General features: G+C 41.3%; 1 protein-coding gene and 1 long non-coding RNA gene across 2 annotated transcripts in view; one reads left to right on the plus strand and one right to left on the minus strand.

Annotated features, from left to right (window-relative positions):
- The window catches only part of prex2 (phosphatidylinositol-3,4,5-trisphosphate-dependent Rac exchange factor 2), a 94,842-nt gene that overhangs the window by 11,384 nt on the left and 59,788 nt on the right, over window positions 1-23,670 (plus strand). The window contains exons 3-11 of the mRNA XM_067578909.1: window positions 8,794-8,865; window positions 9,951-10,073; window positions 11,634-11,738; window positions 14,080-14,181; window positions 15,097-15,258; window positions 18,308-18,441; window positions 19,391-19,494; window positions 21,033-21,182; window positions 21,767-21,908. Coding sequence (XP_067435010.1) covers window positions 8,794-8,865; window positions 9,951-10,073; window positions 11,634-11,738; window positions 14,080-14,181; window positions 15,097-15,258; window positions 18,308-18,441; window positions 19,391-19,494; window positions 21,033-21,182; window positions 21,767-21,908 — 1,094 coding nt within the window. The remainder of the gene's footprint in view (window positions 1-8,793; window positions 8,866-9,950; window positions 10,074-11,633; window positions 11,739-14,079; window positions 14,182-15,096; window positions 15,259-18,307; window positions 18,442-19,390; window positions 19,495-21,032; window positions 21,183-21,766; window positions 21,909-23,670) is intronic.
- LOC137173358 (uncharacterized) lies at window positions 1,084-2,283 on the minus strand. Its single transcript, XR_010925167.1, has 2 exons — window positions 1,851-2,283; window positions 1,084-1,533 (listed from the first exon to the last, which is right to left on the minus strand). It is a non-coding gene; the product is annotated as an uncharacterized lncRNA (long non-coding RNA).

A 23,670-nucleotide genomic window follows, 5' to 3' on the forward strand; every position in this document is an offset into this window, starting at 1 on the left:
GATTCTGACATTCACCAATGTTTTCTTATTTGGGATTTGTTCTTACGTAAGAACAGAATCTATGCACACTCAGGAGCACACTTGAGCACATTTGAGTGCTGACATGTTTGTGCAAAATAATTGATCATTGCATTTTTTTCAATTCCACAGTTGTATAATTTTATAAGATTTAAATTTCAATCATATTTTTATCATTTATAATATTTTTTAATAATTATTTCCATTAATTTACAAAGCATTATGGTCTTTTAAAATAAACACCACACTAACCCTTCAATTCACATCAATTATGTTAATTAGGAACCATTCCATCTAATATTCAGTGATTCATCAAGCTATTTATAGGCCTAAAGTAGGTCTATTTCTGCACCCTAGGCTTACTCGTACAATGGTATATTTACTGCTGCTGCAAAATGTTGCAGATTGTGCCCTGAGGAGGGAACGCATCTTCCAGGATCATGTAAATCTATTTGCAGAGAGAGACGTGTACCTCCTGGGATACTTTAGGTTACCAAGAGCTGTTCTCATGGAGCTTTGCAATAGTTTGGAGCCAACACTGCGGAGCCAGAACAGATGGTCTAACCCTGTACCACCTCACATGCAGGTACTCTCGACCTTGGGCTTTTTAGCTACGCACATACGCATTAAGGCACCCTTTCCAGATCTGTTTCCATATCTCAACCACGAGCAATGCCACTCCATAAATGCACAACTCATCTGCGACTCCCGAACCAAATTCTGAATGTGGTCCCCTGCTTCCAAGGAGGTGCGCACAGCTCCTACATTTTACAAAAGAGTTCTGTGGGTATGCGCCTCGAACAAGGAGCTGCTGGAGATGCATGGCTCATTGGTATGCATCTTTGGGTAAAATTCCAGCAACAGTGGGCTTCTATTCTTGTAATGACTTGTTTCATTAGGAGATCGAGGATATCACCAGGAGGTGTCCTTCAATCAGCAGCACACATGTACTCGCTCCACCATCGAGCGCACCATTGGCATCTTAAAAAGACGCTGGATGTGTTTGGACACAGCAGGTGGCAAGCTGCTTTACAAACCAGAGAAGGCGTGTATAAAGAGAACAGCTGAGAAATTGTGTTTTATTCTTGCAAAAACATGATGCGTCTTGCACAACATCACCATGAAATGTGTACCACTTCCCTCTCAGCCACCATAACAATAAGAGGATGTGCGTCTTCACCCACTTCTGGGACCGGACATCAGACTTGCTGTCCAATTTCAACAGCAATTAGTTGCTTGTTTGTAAATAAAGGCTTTAAAATGTATTTGATTTTTACAATAGCCTACAATTAATCTCAATAAAAAAAATCGCACCACTAAAAAACAAACAGGTTTCAGTGCGTATATGTATATATATTTTTAAAATTGGCATTAATTTCTTTAAGTGTCTTGGAGATTGTGGCCAGTGTTGAGGCTATCTGAGATTAGATGTGGGGCAGTTGAACGGGACCTGGGTGCATGCATGGAGATACTGCTGCAGGAAGGTACTGGCAGCCAGGTTCAGCCTCAGATCATCTGTAAATAAATTATAAAAATCAAACCGCTGTAATCACCTTTTATTTTTGGGGGTTTCAATTAGGCAATGTTCGGTCTATACTGCAAAAGCAAATGTTTATTTGAATACAAACTAAGCACAACACTTTTTAAACATGTAGACACGAAGAAGAAGAGAACACTTATTCACAATATATATTCACGTAGTATCACCTGCCTTTAGGGTTGACACACTGATGTTTACATGTTAAATGTGACACATGTTCCACGGTTTTACAGCCACAGCTTTTAGATCAAATATACCGTCAAATTGTATTAATTCTGAAAAATCAGCTTACCGTCTGATTCTGATATAGGAGATGAAACCACTGACACAGGACCCAGGTCTGTGTCCAAATGCTCAGCTGGAAATATTTGTTTGGCCTCAGATTTGAGATCAAACCGTTTTTTATTTCATCAGTTGTGTGCCCTTCTCCAGATACAGTGTTCATAAAACAAGTAATATCATCCCATGCATCTTTTTTCTCTGTTATTTTATATCCACTACTTATGCTACTAAATATGACAGCTCGTTTGGTGTTCACTTCTTGCAGCAATACTTCCACTTCAGAACTACTGAGGTTTTTTTTTTTACGTTTGGAGTCCAGCGCTCCACCCTCTTTCAAATGGACTTTCTTGACTTCTTTCAACTTTTCTTTTCAATTTCTGTGTGTGATTTCTGTGAGTGCCCATGGCCTTGCAGTCTCATGCCCTTTTATGGGGACTGACGGGGCATTTATCTATGCTAATTACAATCGCCTGGCATGAGCTTAGGCAATAGGATTCATCATTATAAGAATACAGGTGCGAACAATTCTGCAGTTTAAGAACACGTCGTGTATCTGACGTTGACTTTTCTAAGGACCTTTCTCAAGAACAAATTTAAGAAAAAACTTAGGAAGATGTTGGTGAATGATGCCCTATGTTCCTAGTTGTTAATTAAAACCAGAGACCCTGCATTCAGCTGTGCGGATGAGCCTTAATAGCCACTCCCAAGATGGACATATTAACATTCCCCGCTGTATTTATAGTGTCTGTTTCCTGTATACATTCCTGGTGGAGAGAAATGGGGCAGTTAGGGGAAAACTAGCTAGAGGACTAATTAGATAGGAAGCCCTGGATGACTTCTGGAGGTGTCACCAGGACCTGCTGAAGACAGCAGGGGCCTGGCTTGTGGGAGAGAATCACTACAAAGAAGCTTTTCTCTCTTTTCGGATGTCCCCCAGTGTGCTCAGCATCAGAGACTGACTCTGTTTGTCTCTGGTCAGTACTTCTTGGGGGAAGTTCGGTTTTCGCTTGCCAGGAATTCAGTGTGTATGCATAGGTGTGAGTGTGTGAGGCCTCTGTGCAGGAGATTTAACCCTGTAATGTTGAAATCCGGTTTGAAATCAGTTCCTCTGCTCAGGAAGTATGGTAAAGGCACCATATCCTCCCTATAGGGTTGTTGTGTTAAGAAGGCCAAACAAGACTCTCTTTTTTCCCTTCCCTCCTCTGCATTTTTGTTATTCTGTCTGCATTCTCTCTTTTTATCTCTGCCGTTCTCTCATTTTCTCACAAGTGTGCACAGACAACGAATCCAGAGGTGTTTCGAGAGCTTGCCTTAGGGTGCCGAGCTGCCAACACACCTGTTACTTGCTGTCTTTTAACTGTTATCACAGTCCTTTACAGTACTTTTTACTGTTTTTCTGGGGAACAGATGTATGACAAAGAGACACACACACACACACGCGCGCGCGCGCGCTCAAAAAGACTGTCACGTTAATGAGCATACCTTCACAGTCTAGTGATTCACTCCAGTACGGAAGCTGTTGTTTGTGTCTCCATCTCCGGCTTTGAATAGCCTTTGTCTCGTCTTTTTATTTGTTAACGAGAGAGGACTCTTTCACAGATTGGGATACAATGGATTACCTGTGCATGTGTTGATACGATTTCATCTTTTCTTTTGCAACAACTCTCAATAAATAAAATGAAAGGTAGGAAAAGATGTTGATGTATGTGTTTGTTTGCCAGCTCTCCGGGTCGCGACAACAAAGCAAATCAGTGAATCATCAGTGGATAAAAGAGGCAGTTTGTCCAATAGACTCTGAGAAAGGCCTATTCATTCTTCCAGAGTGACAGTTTATACTGGTGGCCACTGCCAATGAACTCACACTGGAGCTTTTTCAATAGTGAGCAATAGATTCCCCATTACAGCAAAAGCAGTTGAACTCAGGTAACAGAATAAGTTCATAAAATTTTGCTGACAGATGTATTATTGTATTTAACTTTTTTTTTTTTTTACTCATTTTAATAGAGCAACTCCAGAACTTTTGATTTCATTTCAGTGAGAGCATGGTGTTCTACATTTGAACCAATTGATCCACCGGGACCTAAAATGATTGTTTTGCATGTAATACATCAAACAGACCCCATGTTCCTGCCAATGGTTTTAACTTAAATGCTTAAGCAGATGTTTAAGGCTAGCTTGATTCAAACTAATTTCTGCAGCATGGCAGCAGCTAGAAAGCTTTCTGTTTTTTGTTGTTTTTTTTATCAAACAATTTGTTGCATCCTTTTGTTCTTTTGGATCCATCTAGTGCTCTTTTCTGCTGGGTGGGATTTGTATTCCCATCGCAGCTCAGTCTGCCAGGTGTAAAACATGATGAATGACATACTTTTTTCCTCTCTTGCACTTTCTTCACACTCTCGTCCACTCATTCCACCACTTGTTCTGGCTTGGCAAATACACTGTACACACATTGTATTTTGGAGAGCAGGAATGTCCATTATTGTCCTGTTGTTATATTATTGTTGTTTACTTGTTTGAGGAAGTGAGTAGCCTCTGTTTTTGCCAAACTTGTGTGCTGTGTTGTTCATCTGTTTCATTGACATTCATTCAGACATAAATATATACAAGAGGAGTGGCTATAGCCTTCCGCTGATTGTATCTTTCCAATCTGGCGCATTACATAATGATGTCCATTCACAATGTGTCCTGAACTTAGCTGGCTCAAGAGACACTCTGTCGTCATGGAAACAGCCCTCAAGCCAATCCGTTTGACCCTCTGCCTCTCCTGTCTGTACATGACACTGAAGTCCAGAGGATGTGAGGTGTAATTTCAGCCACCCTCCTCCTGATCTGTCACTCATGTTAGATTGAGACACTTTTCCACTCTGTCCAACCAACTGCTTAGTCATACTGACTCTGTGATGGAAAAGTCTCTGATTTGTCCTGCGAGTTTGCTTTCTGAACCTGATTTCAGTTTTCTGATTTGAATTTTGGTGTGACAGTAAAGGTCAGGTTGTTATCATAATTTCTTCAATCGAACCATTTTCCGTGTCAGGCAGTAGAGCCATGATTTCCCCAACCACGGCTCTGTAGCCCACAGCATGTGAGCTAGTGTTGATTAATGGCAGGTAGGGCCACATGTGGTGATTGGACCAATCTATTCATCACACCCATCTGCTCTGCGGAATAATGAAAACTTTAATGGGGTTTTAATGTGTAGCTTCCCTTCAGCTATCAGAGTGACAATCCAGGTGATTACACCTGGGCCTCAGGGAACAAAATGACTCTGAGAGTTTTTTTTTTCCTTGTTGAATGCTGTTGATACGTGATGAAGGATAGATGTTGTGTATATGTCCAACAAGTAGAAAGTAAAAGAACAATTCCCTTGCAGCAAAAATATGTCAGTGGCTACTCACACGCCAACTTTTCCAACTTTTCCAACTTTTTTTATCCTCTTTGTCTTTTTAGCTGTTATTTTCCGAGCATGGTAGCAATAAGAAAATGTGTTCAAACATCATTAATCCAGATGCGATTGACTAAATTATACTATTCAAAACCTCAAACTCGCGCTGCAAAATCAGTATTTTATGCTCAGTTCAAGCTGTCTGATGATTTCTGGTCACAGAAGGCGTGACATGGATCACCATCATCTCCTGTTGAGCTTAAAAATGCAATAAAGTCTGCTTGTGATTCGGTAGTGACCAGTGCCCAGACACGGTGGATTCCTGCAAGAAAGCACATCCAGTCCTAGGGAACAAAACGTGTCCCGCTGGAATTCAATCGGTTGTTACTGAGTGTGAGGACAAAGACAGCAACTGTGGTGGATTTAGGAAATGTGTTACTTATGAATGGGCTTTAAGCTATTTATCTGAAGTCTGCCTGAGAAAAGTCATGGCTGAGTCTTCATCATTTCAGCTTTCCTTCTGCATTTCTGCATGCTTTTGGTTTGAAATTATTGCAAAAAAAAAAAAAATCCTCTTAACTGCAATTTGTTTCAAGTTAGCAATTATTAGAATCATAGGCAGCTCTGTCAATACTCCCTTGCTCTCAAAGCTTTAAACCAGAGAGCAGATGCTCTGCTTGGTGATGCAAGCAGGAGACAAATCCTTTGGATGACTCATAAAATGTTATATTTAGATACAGTACAATAAGACTTTTGCAAATGACCTGTACATTTATATACTGCAGGGCTGTCAGGTACTGTACAAACCTGGAAACGGGCTTATATTCACAGTCACCCTGGGTACTGTTATTGCGTCCATAAATTCAGTCAGCTTCCCATTCTGGAGCTGTTCCAGGATCAGCCTCTTAATGACATCAACAAGGCAGTCTTGGCTGTCTCTCTCTTTAGAAGGAGACGTGTTCGTTTCCACAACTCAAGTTTAAACTGTGCACAAATTCAAGGAATAACACGATCCCTGTCTCAATTTAATTGTTCTGACTTTTGTGTGTCCTGACTCAGTTTTCTGTGCTTCAAAAACAAACACTCTCTTATCTTTTGGCTGATAACACAATTTATTATCTCCATCCAATCAGATTTCTAGTCCCTGCACTTCATTGCCCTGTGCTTTTTCTTATGTTGTTTACTTCTGATAAGCATCTGCAGTGTGGCTCCCCATAGCTGTAGATATATAGCATAATTAGTGCTTTGCAGATATAGTGATTATTTCCTGTTGAATAGACTCTTCATTATTAAAACCGAAGTGATGGACTCCCTAATGAACACATGTTTGATGTCACACATCAATGATAGGAAGCACGGTTTTGATGCAAATTAGAACTACTCTTGCTCAGCGAAGGTCCTATACTGTAAGCCCTGTCAGGCCTTTGCGAGGGCCTGTTGCAGTCTGCTCCGTGTTTGTACATATTAGACTTGCTAATCAAATGCTAATGCTTGTGAGCGGGGCAGAGTTTGCAAGGCAAGGCAGCTACAGAATGGTAATCAGCGTGGAGTTGGCCCGCAACAAAGAGGCTGATTATTTAAGCTCCCTTTTTTTTTTTTCCAACCACAAGCCCAGATTCAAGCATTCACTTATACAGTTCATTTTGAAGTGTTGCTTGACGTCAGCGAGTTGTGATTAAGATGATTTCAGTTTCATTTTTTCATGTCAACTTGTTTTTCTTAGAAAGTTAACAGAACATTTGGTAATCAGTTCCAAATGGGAGCTTTTCACCACTGATTTAGCCCCATCACCTTCACATTTGTTCACAATTAATCAACTGAAACTTTTCAATAAGCACACAGTAGTCAGAACGGCTCTCTTAGATCTTGGTGTAAAGAAATAATTCTTGGCTCGTGTGCTCATTAAAGTAAGCTGTTTATATGCTTTGTGGTTGTATCATGTTAACTATGCAGGTCAGGCTGCCTGCTGTGCGGCTGCATCAGGCAACAGATGGCATTATGGCCCTCAGTGGGGCAGTAAAGGGATGCCCACGGTTAGGGTCAACTGCAAAGACAGATGTAACTTCTTACTTCACTAACAGCGACTGCACACATCACACTTCCTTTCAGCGTGGAGTTTGATCGTGTTGGTGTGTTTCGGGAGCTGCTGTTGTCGGTTTGTGTCATACTACACCATGAAATGATGTTTTTGTGCTCCTGGAGTGTTTTTTTTTTGTGTGTGTGTCAGAATCTTTTGTGCTGTACCAGTGTTATTATGTTGTCTCTCAAGCTGTGTTGGATTTGTGTGAGGACTGATGTGATCAGTGACAAGCCATTTAAGTCATAATTTGAGTTTTGACAGCCCTGCTGCATTCTGGGAACTCTGTCTTCTAAAAGGTTTTATGGCGGTCACAGTCGATTTCAGACTGCTGGCCAAAGTAAAAAATATTTGCCTCACTTTTCTTTCATTTGGTTAATTTATCTTCAGTGTCATGAATCAGGTTTGGCATACTGAAAGCCAAGTACATGTTCCAGTCCTCTACTTAGAGGTCTCTGCTCTGCTTTTATCTTACTTGAGTTACTGTCTTTTTAGCCATTTTGAGGGTAAATTAAGTTAGTTGTGTGATATGGGAAATGAAAACAAATGTCGGGAAGACAAGAACAAGTGTGATTTTGTGATGTTACGCCAAGGACGTTTTTTTCCTGTTGCTTAATTTGCTGTCATTCAAATTTGACAGCAATATGAACATGAGGGATGGTGTTGTTAACATCACGCAAGCAAGCAGCAGGTTTGATGAAGATAAAATTCAGCGCAATTGAATATAATTTCTCATGTACTTTATATTTTATGAAAGTTTTGATTTTCGAGCCTTGCTTTGGATTTCATCATAGCTTCCCCGAAGTGAAGTGCATAAAAAACATCAATCATAATCAAAGTGTGATGCTGCCAATTTGTTTTTCCGCAGAGCTTTCTACTGAAGATAGATGTCTGTCTGTCGAGCTGTTTTCCAAACATTGCACATATAAACATAAAGATTCTTGTCTGGTACCTGTTGATGGATGTCCTCTTCTTTAAAAGCTCCCCCTCAGGCAGAGTTCAGAAAATGTCTAATTCCTCCTTAGTCACATTTTAAAAATACATTCGAAGCACACCTTCTTGATTTGCCATTCTCAGAAAGTGCCCTGAAGCATTAAATAGGTTGTTGAGGGCATGTGCGGTGAAGCAGCCTGGGAACCAGCGTCCTTAGGGACTGAAGAAAGTAAGAGCACTTCCCATCCATCTCAATTCACACACACTGTTGGCCTCTCCAGCTCCCATCCCCAGCCACTTAACTTCGCCTTTGAAATACCATGCGCTGCAATTATTATGTTTTTTTTTTTTTTCATCCAGCGCAAAGATTGTGTTTCGTGTGTATCAGGTCTCCATTGTGATGGTTACCAATTTGCTCTGGCAGCCAAGTGTTGCAGCTGCACACAAAGCCTTCTGTTTGGCCTGTTAAAGGTACAAACCGTCAGACGCCAAAACGTAATTTAATCCTGGGGCTAGTTCGAAAGTGTTAACTGTTGCTTTTCATTTTCTGCCCTCCTTCAGGTGTTCCTACATCGTCTTAACCAGTATGCAGCCACCAAAATCGACAAGAACATCACAGAGGAAACAGTTAAGGTGAGGGTCAATCTGTGAGGTATGTGACCGTATAATTAAGATTTGGGTAAATGTTACGGGCAATTGACTTTCACTACGACACTCTGCACACAAACCTTATTACCATACAGTAACCTGATACATGACAGGGCCGGAAATTACACTGGAAACTACATAAAGTGAGTCCCTTGTTTAGGGTGCTCTTTCAACTTAAAATAGTCAAGTTCTGAATGGAGAAAGAAGTCGGGGGCGATCCAGGAAGCAGCTGTAAATATAATCTATTTATAAATGATTCCGGCTGGAGGATAATAAAGGATGCTCTCTCACAGTGGGAGTGTCTGTAACTGTCTCAGTGAGCTTGCTTACTCTTGAAGGTAAACACACATTTAGAGGATATTTACTGCATCTCCCGTGTTTTGGAATATGTCTACCCATGCCATGTTTTGTTTGGGAACATGCTGTACGGAGAGGGTTTTAGTAACGGGGGTCATTACGGGGTTGGGCAGCAGCAAGCTATGATGTCACAAAGCAACTGAATGACATCCAGTCCTCCAGAATGGAAATGCGTTGATCAAATATTACCAGATTTTTTCCTGTTTTTAGTAAAACAACCATAAAAGACCCGTCTGGTTTTCATGTCTCTATTTTATTTCACTGGCGTTACGAAGCCCTTTTTCTCCATCAAGAGTCAGTATATTGTTTTGTCCTTTAATATCACCACAAAAGTTGCATAAAAGGGGGCAAAAGTAACCACCACATGAAGGCACAGTTTCCACACCAAAGATCTTAGAAATGTGTTCCTTTTTTAGCTTCTCTGTTAAAATATCTTTAATAATGTTTGAAATTCAAATATCAAAGACTTCTCATTCGAGATGCCCATAACAAAGAAACCTCATTCTGTGCTTTGTGGCATCAGACATTCCCTCGCCAAGCACCACTGGCCACAAAAAGAAGCAGTATATGCCAAAGTATTGATTCAGGCTGGTCGCCGGCAACTGCAGGAACTATGCTGGAGAAGAAAAATGCCTACAAATATGCCAAAAACGAACAGTTACTTAGTTTTATTTGTGACAATCCACTGGCTTTATATACTTTTTCTCCCTCAGGTTTTATTCTCCAACATTGAGGAGATTCTGGCCGTTCACAAAGACTTCCTGTCGATGGTGGAAGAGCTGCTCCAGCCTGACCCTCATGCTCACCATGAAATCGGTCGCTGCTTCTTGCACTTTGTAAGTAACACGTGCTCCGATACAGCTGCCGTTACTTAGTGCTTCCTCTCTTGCGAGTTGAATGTCATCACCCAACCTTTAATTATCAGGTCACCATCTCGTCCAAGCTCTTTTAGCTCAGTCAAATTGATGCATGCCCACTGGAGCCTGAAATCTGACAAATTTCTTTCCTACTTTACTATCAGAGCTTAAATTCAAAGTTATGCCTTACTGTGCAGCTGAAAATGATAAGATACGCCACATGTTGTCAATATATCTCTCTGGATTAACTGTGATGAGAGAGCGCACATGTGTGATGCGCTTGATAGAGCTCTGATATACTGCTTACCCCCACTATATATCACATTTCTTTGATGCAGAGCCTTGAGGCACGCTGGCATATAATAGGTTTCAAAGTCTAATAAATCTAACCATCCTTCTGTTCGGCTTAAGACGACTTGTCTGCCAGTATGGGCGGCAGGCTGATGTTGATACAGGTGAAAGAGAGACGATCTAGCTGTACAGATGGTATAGTTCGGTTTATGATGAGATGACCTCATTGAGAGAATGGGATATAATTCGGAGTATAACTGAAAACACATGACTTACGACCACAATTCAGTAATGCGTGATCATGTGAGCCCACAGAGATAAGACTTGGACAAAATTTTCTTTTTCTCCCCTCTTTTTCCTTCTCTTATTCTCCAGATTTTTCAAAGTTTCCTTCTCTTCATTGATTTGTTGACGCTCTAAATGTTCCAAGAAAAAATTACACAATCTAACTTTACTACAGAAACACAAATAGGTAAAAACTATGCCAGCTGGACACTGGACCGCTCAAATCCTGTGTGATTCAGGCCTGCAAATTGGCTCATGCTGAGACTACACTCCTCCCTTTTGGAATACAGTAAAACCAATCCCTAAATCCAAAAAAATCCTTAATTTAAGAGTACCTAAACTCACTTCTTAGAAAACATGATTCACAAAGAAGAGCATCATGTACACTTAATCATAAAGTTGTGTTTTTGTGAGTGCTAATGCTTGTTGTTATGACAACTCTCCACATCACCAGCTTTGTCCTCTTCGGCAGAGCAGCATGGTTGAGGACCATGCACTATTTTTGTTGCTCTGTAGTGACTTTGTAGTGAGTGATATAGAGGCTGTGTGGTCTGGTCCCTTTGCTGCCTGTCAAAGACAATGGAGTATGAATGTCATCAGAACTGCTTTGGTGGAAAGTCATCGGTCATATTGCTGCACGACAGATGACAGGATAGGATTGCAGCCCCCCCCCTCCACGCTATATACATTATATATTTCAGGAGAGAGATGAATCCATACCTACTGTGAATCCTATAATTCAGTTGTTTGTTGTTGTCTATTTCTGCCTTTTTCTCTTATTTTTCTTTATTTTTTAGTCTGTAAATTTGTCGTCTGTATTGCCTCATCCCGTTTTTTATCCTCTCTTTTGCTTTTTCTCTTCTTGGCTTTGTCGCCCTGTTTCTTCTTTCACCTTATCTCTGAAATGACATTGTTTTATTTTTCTTGCATCTTTCTCACCTTGTCTGTCTCTGGCTATTGCAGAGGAGCCGTTTCCAGATTTATGATGAATACTGTGGAAATCATGAGAAGGCCCAGAGGCTGCTGCTGGAGCTCAATAAGATCCGGAGCGTCCGGACATGTTTATTGGTGAGAAGGGACCGTAAACGTGCACGTAATGTACAATTTGTAACATGCATTCAATTGCTTACATACTTCAAGCGGTGCCGAAGGAGGCGCAGTTAAGTCTTAAAAGGTCAGTATTTAAGTCCAAGCCTGAGAAACCAGTTTCAATTTTTGCTGAAAGGGTAAAAGTTTAGGGTCCAAGTGGGGTCATGAGTGATTGAAATTGTGATTTGAGAACTGCTCACACATCAAAGCTGTAACACAAACACACACTCTTAAACATACAAACACACAGTCACCCACACATGGCAGCTGGACAGTGTAAAACCTTGTACTTTATGTTCCAGTGTGTCTGACAGCTGATGTGACTCTGCCCCTTGTGTGGGCGGATTCCCTCTTCCTGTCCCGACACTCTGTGAGACTTTCACTTCCACGGGGAGCATCATGTTGCTAGAACAAAAGATGACTACATCCCCACTGCTGGCTTGCTAAAATGTGTCTGTGTGTGTTTGTGAGTGCATTGTGTGCACTCAGGGAGGTCAAAAATGCTCAATCTTTTTTCCCCCCTCCATTGCCTTTCACACATCTTCACTTAATGCTGTTTACAGTCTTTTGTCCTCTGTTCATACTTTTCACTTTTTGGCTGGACTGCAACAGCGAGGTCAGACCTATAACTGCAACTGACACTGACTGACTGACTGGCTGACCGAGTAGTTGAGTGATGAAGTCACACCATCAGTCGGCCGAATACCACCTTAGCTAAGTATCCCAGAATGCATTTCTCAGGTGAGAAAGTAACTATTTAGATTACTGTTTATCCAAATAACGCCTATTTGAGAAGAGAGAGAATTTCCTCATGTTACATGCGTCTAGTGTATTTTTAAAAATCACTTCCGTGTTCATGGTAAAATAAAATTAAAGCAATATGACAAATACATTTACGAATGCAAAATTTAGACACATGAAACACACTGTATTATTAGCGTTAATGATTAACTTGATGTTTTTACTGGATTTAAAACTATTTTTTGGGTTTTGGGTAAGTGAAATAGTATATAAAACATAAAAAATAGTCTAAACATTAACTCAGTCCTTCTTACAACAGCACCATATAACCTACACCCAAAATCTTGTGCAATGTTTTTGAAGTATTTTTATGGTTTCTCTTATGTGTACAGCACCTTGAGTTACAACTACTGCATGAAAAGTGCTATACAAATAAATAAGCTTAAACTTAAAAACAAACATCTTGAAAATGCTGGCAATGTCCATGGTCGATGGTAACCAGGCGACGAACAAATTAAAAGCCCTCTAGTGTTTCATACACGGTCCAGCCATGACCTAGTCTTGTTTCTCCAAGGCTTTGACAGTTTATAACGCTAGTCCTTCTCACCTCTACTCCGTGGCCTCAGAGTGGCACACACTTGTATCACTACACCCCATCACCCCCTCATGTTTTAAGACTTCCATAAAAAACAGAGCGCTTTGAAATCGAGATCTACAGCAGAGTTACCCGCCCAGAAGAACCAGAGTACGGCCGCACACTCACTCGTATAGATTGGCAGGTTCTGTGGTGACACATATGACCTTTACTTTGACTGTAATTGATGGAATGAGAAATGAAACACACTCATGCTATACACACCATCAGAGAAGAGTGACTGCGAAAGCTCTTAAGTCTGATTTACTGTTCATGTGTACCTTTAATCTAGGGAACCTGAAGAGGAAAATATATTAATTGACTTTGAGTTAATGAGGTCTTTATAGCCTTGACCTTTATGTGACCTAGCCTTCCACCAGGGCCATATGGATCTCATGTTACCCTCCATCCTGCACTTGGCAATGGGCTAATATAGCTCAGGTCACTGCGGTGACCAGGGTGGGGATATCCGCTAACCTCCACTAAACCTTTGGCCTACTGGCTGCTATAAAACCTGTTTTATTGTTTACACTGTAATATACCACCTCATCTAAATTTTAGGTGAGAGGGAGGTGAGAGTGAATATTAGCAGTTGACCTAGTAACTAGAGCCCAACCGATATATATGGGATCAGCCGATATTGGCCTATCACAGATATATTGGTATCATATTGGTATCGGTGTCTATGTTGTCTGATATGTGCCGATATTTTCTCTAAAGTTATATTGGCTGCTATATCGATATTGGAATTTTTTTACTCCCTAATATTAGCATCAGCATCTGCCCCAAAAATCCAGTATCGGTCAGGCTCTGCTAGTAACCTGTAGCCTTGCACATACAGGTGACTCTGATCAACTGAAGGCTAAAGGTATGGGAAGTATGGGCAGTTTATGGGAAATCTGAAATCTTTTCTGCTCTCCTTTCTTTTCCTCTCATCTCCTCCAGAACTGCATGTTGCTAGGAGGCAGAAAAAATACAGAGGTCCCACTGGAGGGTTACCTGGTAGCTCCTATTCAGAGGATCTGCAAGTACCCACTGCTGCTCAGAGTGAGTATGGCCTTGTGAATCCTAACCATGCATTATGGAGACACCACACCCTTGTGCCACCTCTCTAGGGCACCTTTTACCCCTCTTTTCATCCACCACCACCTAGTCATTAGTTAGGGCTGTCCCATCCTATACGCATCAACCTTTCCCTCGCTAATGAAACACTGGTTTCGTATTCTGACACGTCTCTGCTTTAGTTCCCCAGCACAACCGCATTGTAGGAATAACACAAGACCTCTCATCACCTCCCCTGCCCAGCTGCACATTCAGACTCTGACTGGGCTCATTCATACCTGCACTCTCAGATGTTAGTTTTGAAATTTCCATTTCCCAACGTGAAACGTGAGCGAAACGAAATACAGTTTCAAAGGCTTGTTTGAGTCGGTGATCTGAGCTGTCCCGTCCCATTCATCTTGTTATGATCTATTAATTCACCCAGACGTTCTCTAAACAGCCACCAGGACGGGGCACAGAGATGTAATAATAATAATAAGGGGGTAACCTGATGCTCTGCCATTTGAAGTCTTACAGCTGCCGGGGCCTCCTCCTCTCTGTAAGATGCCAGAGATAGCCATCAGTGGCTGCAGATATATCCTGAACAGTGTAAATCAGACATATAGTAGCTTACACACTGTGTTTAGACTATAGATGCAGAGATTGCTATGGCTTTTGCCAGAGCATGGCATGCAGTAGCAGGGGTTTTAACCACTAAACACAGGAACCACTAGAAGGTGAGGAGTGGACATGAAACATGTTTTCTTTTCATGCTTTTCATGCCATGAAAATTATGATTCAGAGCCACATTTGACACTTGTGTGCATCTGTACTATCATGTAACATGATTTTATGTGTGTGTGTGTGTGTGTGTGTGTGTGTGTGTGTGTGTGTGAACTCATGTGGTCTTTACATATACAGGAGCTGCTGAAGAGGACCCCAAAAAAGCACAACGACTACGCCTTGGTGCAGGAGTCTCTGCAAGTGATGAAGGCGGTGTGCTCCAGCATCAACGAAGCCAAGAGACAGATGGAAAAGTTGGAGATTCTGGAAGAATGGCAGTCCCATATCGAGGGCTGGGAGGTAGTCCTCAACTTAACTCAGCACAGTGTGTTTAATAATTTGATTCCTATCCAGTAAGTTCAATTTAAATGGCTACAAGGACTGGTGCTACGTAGTCCTATTATGTCAGAGTAGGCTTGCAAGTTTTTTGTCCCCCCAAATCTCAAAGTCATGACTTATTTAAAGCCACTTAGACTTATTCCAGCAATTCAACAAGAATTCGAAGTGGCGTGACTTTTGTAGCCTTTTAAGCTTTCTTGTTCTCCCTGGGAACAATGACTTGTATTCACAATGGCCAAATTCTTTCCGCCTGGATGAGCCTGTAGTTAAATGCTTTAGGGTGACCGATCCAATCATCATCAGTTAGACCGCACTTCTTCGTCAGGAGGTTGCCTTTAGATTAGTTTTCTTCCTGAATACCGGGGGATGCCTTAATAAGGGGTCAGTAGGCCTAGTGGTGGTTGGAAAGAGGAAACGGTGGTGGTAATTGTAAAGCAAGAGGCTGGGATGCTTATGTAATTGACCTAGCTTCATGCAAAGGGGTCTTGAAGGCTTCCTGTACACATGCAGACAAAGAGACGCTGCGAGTGTTGATAGAGGCTCTGACTAAGGTGTAATACAACACAAGCTTTCAACAGATGTGAGTAAGACAAGATACTGCAGAGCACAATCAGACTTCCTTGCATGTGAGCAAGATGTTCAAATTTTTCTGGGTGTGCTGTTTTAGGGTCACTGACAACATAGGAGTGTTGGTATAGTATTAGAAGGGTGTTTAGAAAGGCTTTTAGTAAGTTTTTTTGCTTCACAGTAAAATATACTACAGGAATATGAATAGTGGGGCAACCTTTATGTCAAAATAAACATCTTGAATCAATTAATATAGAAACAGACCAAAAAAATAAAGCTTCTGATGGATTTAGACATATTGTTTAGAATGTATATACAAAATCAGTTTTGCAGTTAAATAGGAGAGGAAAATATACACTACAGATATTAGGTGTCTACATCCACACACATACACGCACAGACAGCTAAAAATCTAATAGAAGTGTGATCAGTATGAGGTTCAGTGTTGGGTGGGGTGACATATCTTGTACTCGACACAGTCCTGGCTGTAGCTACTCTGCGGTTTCCCCTCAGCACATTTATTAATTGTAAACATTAGCTCATTCTGGAGCAGGACTCTCCGAGTGCTGCACGCCAGGCTCTGAAGCTCTAAATGAGATGAAACTAAGACGGAGAAAAACAGGGGGGGAAAAAAAAAGTGAGAGAGCTGAGTGATGGTTGCATCTTGCATTTCTGTGTGGGTGTTTGAGGAATGATGGAGGGATGAGGAGTGATTGTGAGAGCTGCTGTTTTTCCGTTCCTGCTCCTCCGCCCGACTGATTGCTTGTTAGCGCTGACCTGCTACACAGCTGGCTGCCCTCGGGGCATCCTGGCAGGTTCACCTCGCGTGGGAGAGACGGGGCGATGGCCCGCCGTGGTCACCATGGTGACGACTGCCAGCACTTGTCAGGGCGGTGATTGCCAGTCGGCTGCAAGTGTCTGTGTTTTGTCACTGCGTACCATAGAAATAAAATATGTTAATTTTAGAGCAGAGGGTAGTAGTTTCCACTTGTGTTTCACTTCACATTCTGTTCTGTTGTTGAGTTTAATTAGTGTTCTTAAAAACTACTTGAGTTGTGGAGTTTGCTTGATTTGGCTCCCTTAGTTAAAGCATTCTCTCCTCTCATCTCCTTAGCTAATTGACAAATACCTCTTCAGAGTTCAATACAAACCTTTTTACTATACTTTTCCCTTAATTAATGGCATATCCCACTTTGTCATTTCTCATTCTTTATCCTTTTCTGCAGCTGTTATGCCTGGCAGTTGTCTGACTATAAAAATAGAGGGTTGAAATTTAGATGAAACAGATGACTGAGGGTTTAAAGTGTTGCTTAAGTTTTAGACTGAATACACCCTCTGCTGTTGGGCTTTGGCTTGGAACAAGATTGATGTGAAGAGAAATGCTGCAGCCTCCTAAACCAAAGAAAGCTGTACCAAAAAGAGGTAAATAGGCTAGGTGCTCTGTTGAAAGCACATGAAACACAAAGGGGAAGTGTTGGTTCTTCCATTTAGGAAATGCAGATCTAAAGCTTGGACCAATGTGGTGTTGCTATTGGCCCCTTCAAGTGACCAAGACAAGCTGGCCTTTCCATGTCTGGTGTGCACACATTCACTGGCTGCAAATTAGTTTAACATCTGGTCATGGGCTGGGGAGTTAAAAGGCCCTGAAAGAGCGGGAGAATAAAAAAAAAAGTGTGGGGGAAGGAATGAAAGAGATAGAGGAATAGACCGGGGAATCAAGAAGAGGGGAAAAAAAGTGAGAGATGATCAGCAGAAGGGAAGGGAGGAAAAGGAGAATAAAAAAGGCGAGGCGAGAAAGAAGGAAAAAGCGGGATAGGTTTTGGCCCGCTGATGTCTCCAACAGGAGGAAATGCTTAGCACATTTTCCGGCTCTGTGCGCATGGGAGTTATTTTTAGCTCTGAAGGGCCGATCAAACGTGGTACATAAATTCCCAGAGCAGGCAAGGTAAGGGAAAAGACAGCACATTTTATCACTTGCAGCAGGAACCCCAACCAGTATGGTGACCAGGCGCGACAATGCAACACACATAGTTTGACTGGACGGGATGTTATTCTATAGAAGCTATTAACAGCCGCGCGTTTTAAAGTCCCAGAGCAATCTGCTCCGAGGAAGCGGGGGGTGTTTTTACAGACCCCTGAGAAAAGGAACAGGAAAGGTTGGGCTTTTTAATCCCTCCTCCTGTTCAGACACTATATGTGAACATTCAATGGTATAGAAACGATTTGTAGAAACTTTTCTAAAGTATAGAAACTTTCTCTTTTAAACAAATTTGTACATGCAGACCAGAAATAAATTCTAAATTCTAAAAAGAAAAAAAAATCCTAAATGAAACTTTCCACATCAACATTATTTGCCTGTTTGAAAAACTTCTGTGTCCATCTATATGTCTAAGCATCTGTTTTACTCTCTGTTTAACTTTTGCTTCCACATGTCTGTTTCCAGGGCTCCAATATCACAGATACATGCACTGAGATGCTCATGCAGGGTGTCCTGCTGAAGATTTCCGCTGGAAACATACAAGAGAGGATTTTCTTTCTGTTTGACAAGCTTCTGGTCTATTGCAAGAAGAAAAACAGGTGTTTTGATTTTTGTATTCATTACTCTACAGACAAAATCCACAAAGCAGAAGATGAATTTAAATTCTAATTAGAGTGTGTATTTTTTTTTTTTTTAGGAGAAGGAATAAAAATTCTGTTTATGCAAATTTGTAATTTCCTTCGGTCTCTATACTCCTACAGAGCATTTAGAGCACGGGCTGTATAAATAATTCACAGCACCAGTTCCTTTACTTTTTTAAAGAAAAGGGAGCAGTGCACTGTGGGAAGAATTTTAGTTTTTCATGAGGGAGTAGAAAGAAAGTTCATGCTTTAGAGGAGACATGTGAGAAAATGTTTTTTCACTTCACTTCAAACTGGGATATGTGATTACTCGAGATTAAACGTCATCTCTGGACACATGCTCATTTCCTTTTACTGCTGACTTATCTGTACATTTCTGGTGTATATTACGATCAGTGCAAATTGAGTCAGGAAACTCTTGCTGATTGCCAACTATTGTTGTGCATCTGCGGGCAGAACACTTGATGAATAGTCTTCTCTGTATAAACTAGTTTCTATTTTGGCGGGTCAGTGCTGCTCACACTGAGCTACTGATGCAGCTGCTAACAATGTTGCTACGTCCATTGTATGTTCTTTTGACAGCTTTTGTTCCTCCACCACCAGCCAGGCAGCTGCCAGCTCTGATTTTCTTTTACCTGCTGTATACAGTGTAGCGTCTGATGGTGGAACATAAAAACAAACCCATTCACTGACTAAAGAAAGAAAAAGGAAGAAAGAAAATAACTTTTATTGACCTCAATTTCAGTAATTTGTCTAAATTGGATACTTTTTCATGACCTAATTTGGTTAGCGCATGTGGATAAACATCAGAGTTGTGTAATTCTGAATGAACTGTGAATGAGACTAATTATTCAGTACGCAATGAAATGATTAAACCTTGTTTGCTTGTTTTTACACTTTATTCAAGGCGTTTAAAAAACAGCAAGACGGCCACCGAGGGTCCTCGCTACCTGTTCAGAGGCAGAATTAACACAGAGGTGATGGAAGTCGAAAATGTGGACGATGGCACGGGTGAGTGATCCTGTAAAAAGATCCAACATTTATTATGGACTAATGTATGTTTACATAGTTAGATTTTCTTTCTCTTTATTTGCTCACTCGCTTTCAGATCTTCATTTTTTATTTCAGCACTTCTGGCAGCAGGAGTTCGAAAATATACCATAATAACCCACACGGGAAAGTTGACAACATACTCCGGGGCCTAAACTGCTGGATAACTTTGTGATTTTACACTTGGATCGACGATAGAAAAATAACGTTTACCTATAAACATTTTTTTTAGACATCTAAAGTTACATATCCTTGAGTCTGTGCTGCTTCTGGTACATGGTGAACTTGAGCGCTTGTGTCTCTTGGCCTCACATAGCCACTGATTATCATTTGTATTTGTAGAAGCCATCATTTCCTTTCCAGCAGACCTAGATGGGCAGTAATATTGGGTGTTTTTGGTGAGAGATGGATGGGTTTGGGTCTGGAGAGGGAGGATAAACACACAAGGCAGGCGGTGGTGCAGTAACTCGTGGGTGTTCTGCACCACAGGCGGGAGATCTCAATCTGAGATCCAGGGCGACAGGAGTATTTTAGCTCAGATTCCTACGTAATGAAAGCGCCGCGACTCTTTCCCAGGCACACACTTGCTGCCCGAAGTTGAAAAAAAAATACACCCTCGAGGCTTACCATATAAAGGACACCGCATTGTAGATGCTTTTAGACATGATTGTAATTGATGATTGTAATGGTTTGCTTTATGTTACACCCTCAGAGGGGAACATCAGAGGTCAGAGCTGGGGAGGCATTTGAAATGTTGCTAAGAGATGGAAATAATGATGGAGATTCAACCAACGGTCAAGAGTTCATTTCCATTCGCTGGAGGTTTTGACATTCTTAACATCTATATATGAGTGTAGGTAGTGAATCACAAGTAGCCATCAGCTCTGAGGGAGTATTCTGAGGACTCAGTTGTAAATAACACTGATGGATGGTTCTTCTTGTGCATCTGTGTCCACTCGTTTATCTCATTAAAGGAGAGGAGCGATAATCAATGAAGCACTCAGTAGAGGGCCGGCACTAGAGCTGGGAAAAATGAGTCTAGACTGAGTGTTTACACTATGATATAGTATATTTTTCTCAATAGCTTTATAATGAATGTTGTTTTTGGAAAGCAGAGCACACACTACTGTATAAAAAAAGGCCTTAAAGCATAAGAAAACGTTGTCTATTTCTTTTTCTTTCTCGTATGAACCACAGTGTTGCTATCACAACTCTATTCACCCTCATTTTTTCTGAAGCTTGGAGTGCCTCGTGTTATTGCTGCGTTTTATGTGGTAACCCCCATTTACTGTCAATCTTACTTCCTAACAACTCTGTTTACAGTGTCATGATCAGTGCCACCACTGATTCATGGCGCTCCCTTTCAAACATGAAAAAGCATGAGTCAATGAGTCAAAAAAGAGGATCGGTGTTGTTCCACCCCTTAGCTAGGAGAGGACTTTATAAAACAAGTGGAGTCAAGATCTTTCCTGTCTGTGTTCTCCTCCTCTGCCTCGCAGCTGACTACCACAGCAGCGGGAACATTGTGAACAACGGCTGGAAGATCCACAACACAGCAAAGAACAAGTGGTTCGTCTGCATGGCCAAGACCCCGGAGGAGAAGCAGGAGTGGCTGGAGGCCATCATGAAGGAGAGGGAGCGGAGGAAAAGTAAGAGGGCACTTCTGTGTATCAGTATCAGGGTGGGGGTCGGTTTGTTTTAATACATTCAGTTAGGGGAAACTCATTTCGCTTTTTCTTTTTTTTTTTTTTTCTTTTCAACATCTGTCTTGAATTAAATAACTGAGAATATATGCTGTGTTTGTGAAAATCAATAGTTGTTTTTTTACCCAAATGATTAAAAAGAGAGTACATCCCTGCCCTGATTAGTATGTGGGACCTACATCTAAGACTGAAAGAAAAAGAGAGTAATGCGGTAATGTATGGGCTTTGGCTAACAGATTTTCACGCTGTCACTCTGGTCAAGCAGAATACATAGTGACGACAGCATATTTTTCAGTTTCTACTTTACCCGTTTTGAGATTGTGTACATGATAAACTCTTCATAATGTCAGTCATTAACCCTGCCTAACACTATTAGTGCAGACACTGAAAGGCACTTCTAATTATCTTGTGAAATTAGGCGACGTTAACCTTCTCCAGTTAGTAATTGATGTCACATCTAGTCAGGGAGCTGACTGCAAAGATTATGAATGCCGTGATATTGACAGGCTTTCTCCTCCTCTGCTGTGTAGGTCTGAGGCTCGGCATGGAGCAGGATACGTGGGTGATGGTGTCAGAGAAGGGAGAGAAGCTCTATCACCTCATGACCAAGGGTAACCTCATTAAGGACCGGAAACGCAAGCTCACCACCTTCCCCAAGTGCTTCCTGGGAAGGTAAGGCTCACACTGCTAATCTGGACATTCGGTTTGTCCGGAGAGGAAGCTGCTGAGTGTTTACTGCTTGTGGTTTCGTCAGTGTGAGCTTTGTAACTGTGAGAGAGTGTGTGAATGTCAAACTGGATGACTGTGCCATGAGCTTTTTAGATAAACCAGAATAAATATCTAATTCTATATATTTCTTCTTTTCTGATTTGTAGGTATTTTTATTTGATACAATTAGGTAGGAAGGCCTTGTACATTGTTAGGTGAATTATAATAGCATCCACAGTATATGATAATATCCTCAGAGTAGATTACACAGAGCATATTTGTAGTACAGATCCGTTTCTCTATTCCTGCTTTGCATTCTTAAATTGGCAAGGATTTCTAAAGACAGCTGGGAAGAAGAAAGTGTCGCCGCTTTTTGTTCAGGGAGACTGTGTGTTATGTATATCTGCAGTCTCAGTCATGGGAAAATCAAATCCAGCCAGATTTGCTCATGAATCTTATTTAAGGATTATTGGTGTTGTGTCTGGGGACGGATCGGCCATTGAATGCCAGTCATAAATCACAGGGAGATATCCCTGTGTGGCTCAGCTGACTGCCTGCTTTCTCCCTCGCCATGTTAGATTACAATAAGCTCTCTGCTGAGGAATCCATGAGGTAACTACTGTAGAGGGCCCATTAAGCCAGAGCAGCTTCTTGGTGTGGTTGTAGGGGGGTTGGGGGTGGGGGGGGGGGGGGGCAGCTTTGCCAGTGCACTTTCCGCTTTTGATGAGTCGAAACACGCCCATCTGTCCTTCATTTTTTGAAAGGTAAGAATACTTAACGGGTGCTTTGCTAAAAAAATCCTGTCCTTGGGCTTCAGTATTTTAAGTATGCATGAGTTTATGCCCCCATTTCAGCATTTTACTTTCATCATATAAGCTGTAGATGTCTTTCTGTCATATCAGTTTTCCAGATTTTCACAAATAAGTAAAAAAGTTCAGAATCAGATAATCAGGGGGCACAGGCTGTAACTCCACTGATGTATGTGAGTTCCTGTCTCTCCGTTGTATTAACAACCAGAACCCACTGATCCTCAGACCTTACACTGTGATAAAATCTTCTTTTTATTAAGTCTGAAAATCTTGATGGGATACAGCACCTATTGCTCTCCTAAGCTGGGAAAGCACAAAAACCTATGACCTCAATTCTTATGTCCATTCCTCACATTCAACGCTCTTTTGCAAAAACGTGCTTCCTGTATTGTAAATCAATTGCTAGTTGTGAGTGTGAGAAGGTGACAAAGCTGGATCAGGATAGTAAAATCTTCAAACATCTGGCTGTAGCCGACGAGCTTTCTGTGTTTTAAAATGAAAATTGTATGTGACGGCCAGAAGTCTTTTTATAGAGTGACGACAATATGCAATTTAAGAGGGGTTAGAAAAAACATGAAGTATTTTCACAAGAGATTCTTGGTTGGATGTTATTTAAACTGTGCTCCTATCTGGACATTTGAAATCCCATAACAAATTTCCCTTATAAACACCCTGGTACGTTCCAGAATGAAAATGTTTTGACTGGTAATAGTCACGCTGAAAATCACCCGAGCTTAAAGAGTCATTTCAAAATCCCTGTTATTTTTAAAAGCATGGAGAGAGAGAGGAAAAAAAGAAACAACCAAAAAGTCCAATTGGACATAGTTGCGGCCAAGTTACATCGCATGGTGGTTTGGAATGAAGAGTTACTTTCTCCTTTGGTCCACGCAGACAACACCAGATCTCTAGTGGTCTGG

The sequence above is a fragment of the Thunnus thynnus genome, chromosome 21, assembly GCF_963924715.1.
Source record: "Thunnus thynnus chromosome 21, fThuThy2.1, whole genome shotgun sequence".
NCBI classification, from domain to species: domain Eukaryota; kingdom Metazoa; phylum Chordata; class Actinopteri; order Scombriformes; family Scombridae; genus Thunnus; species Thunnus thynnus.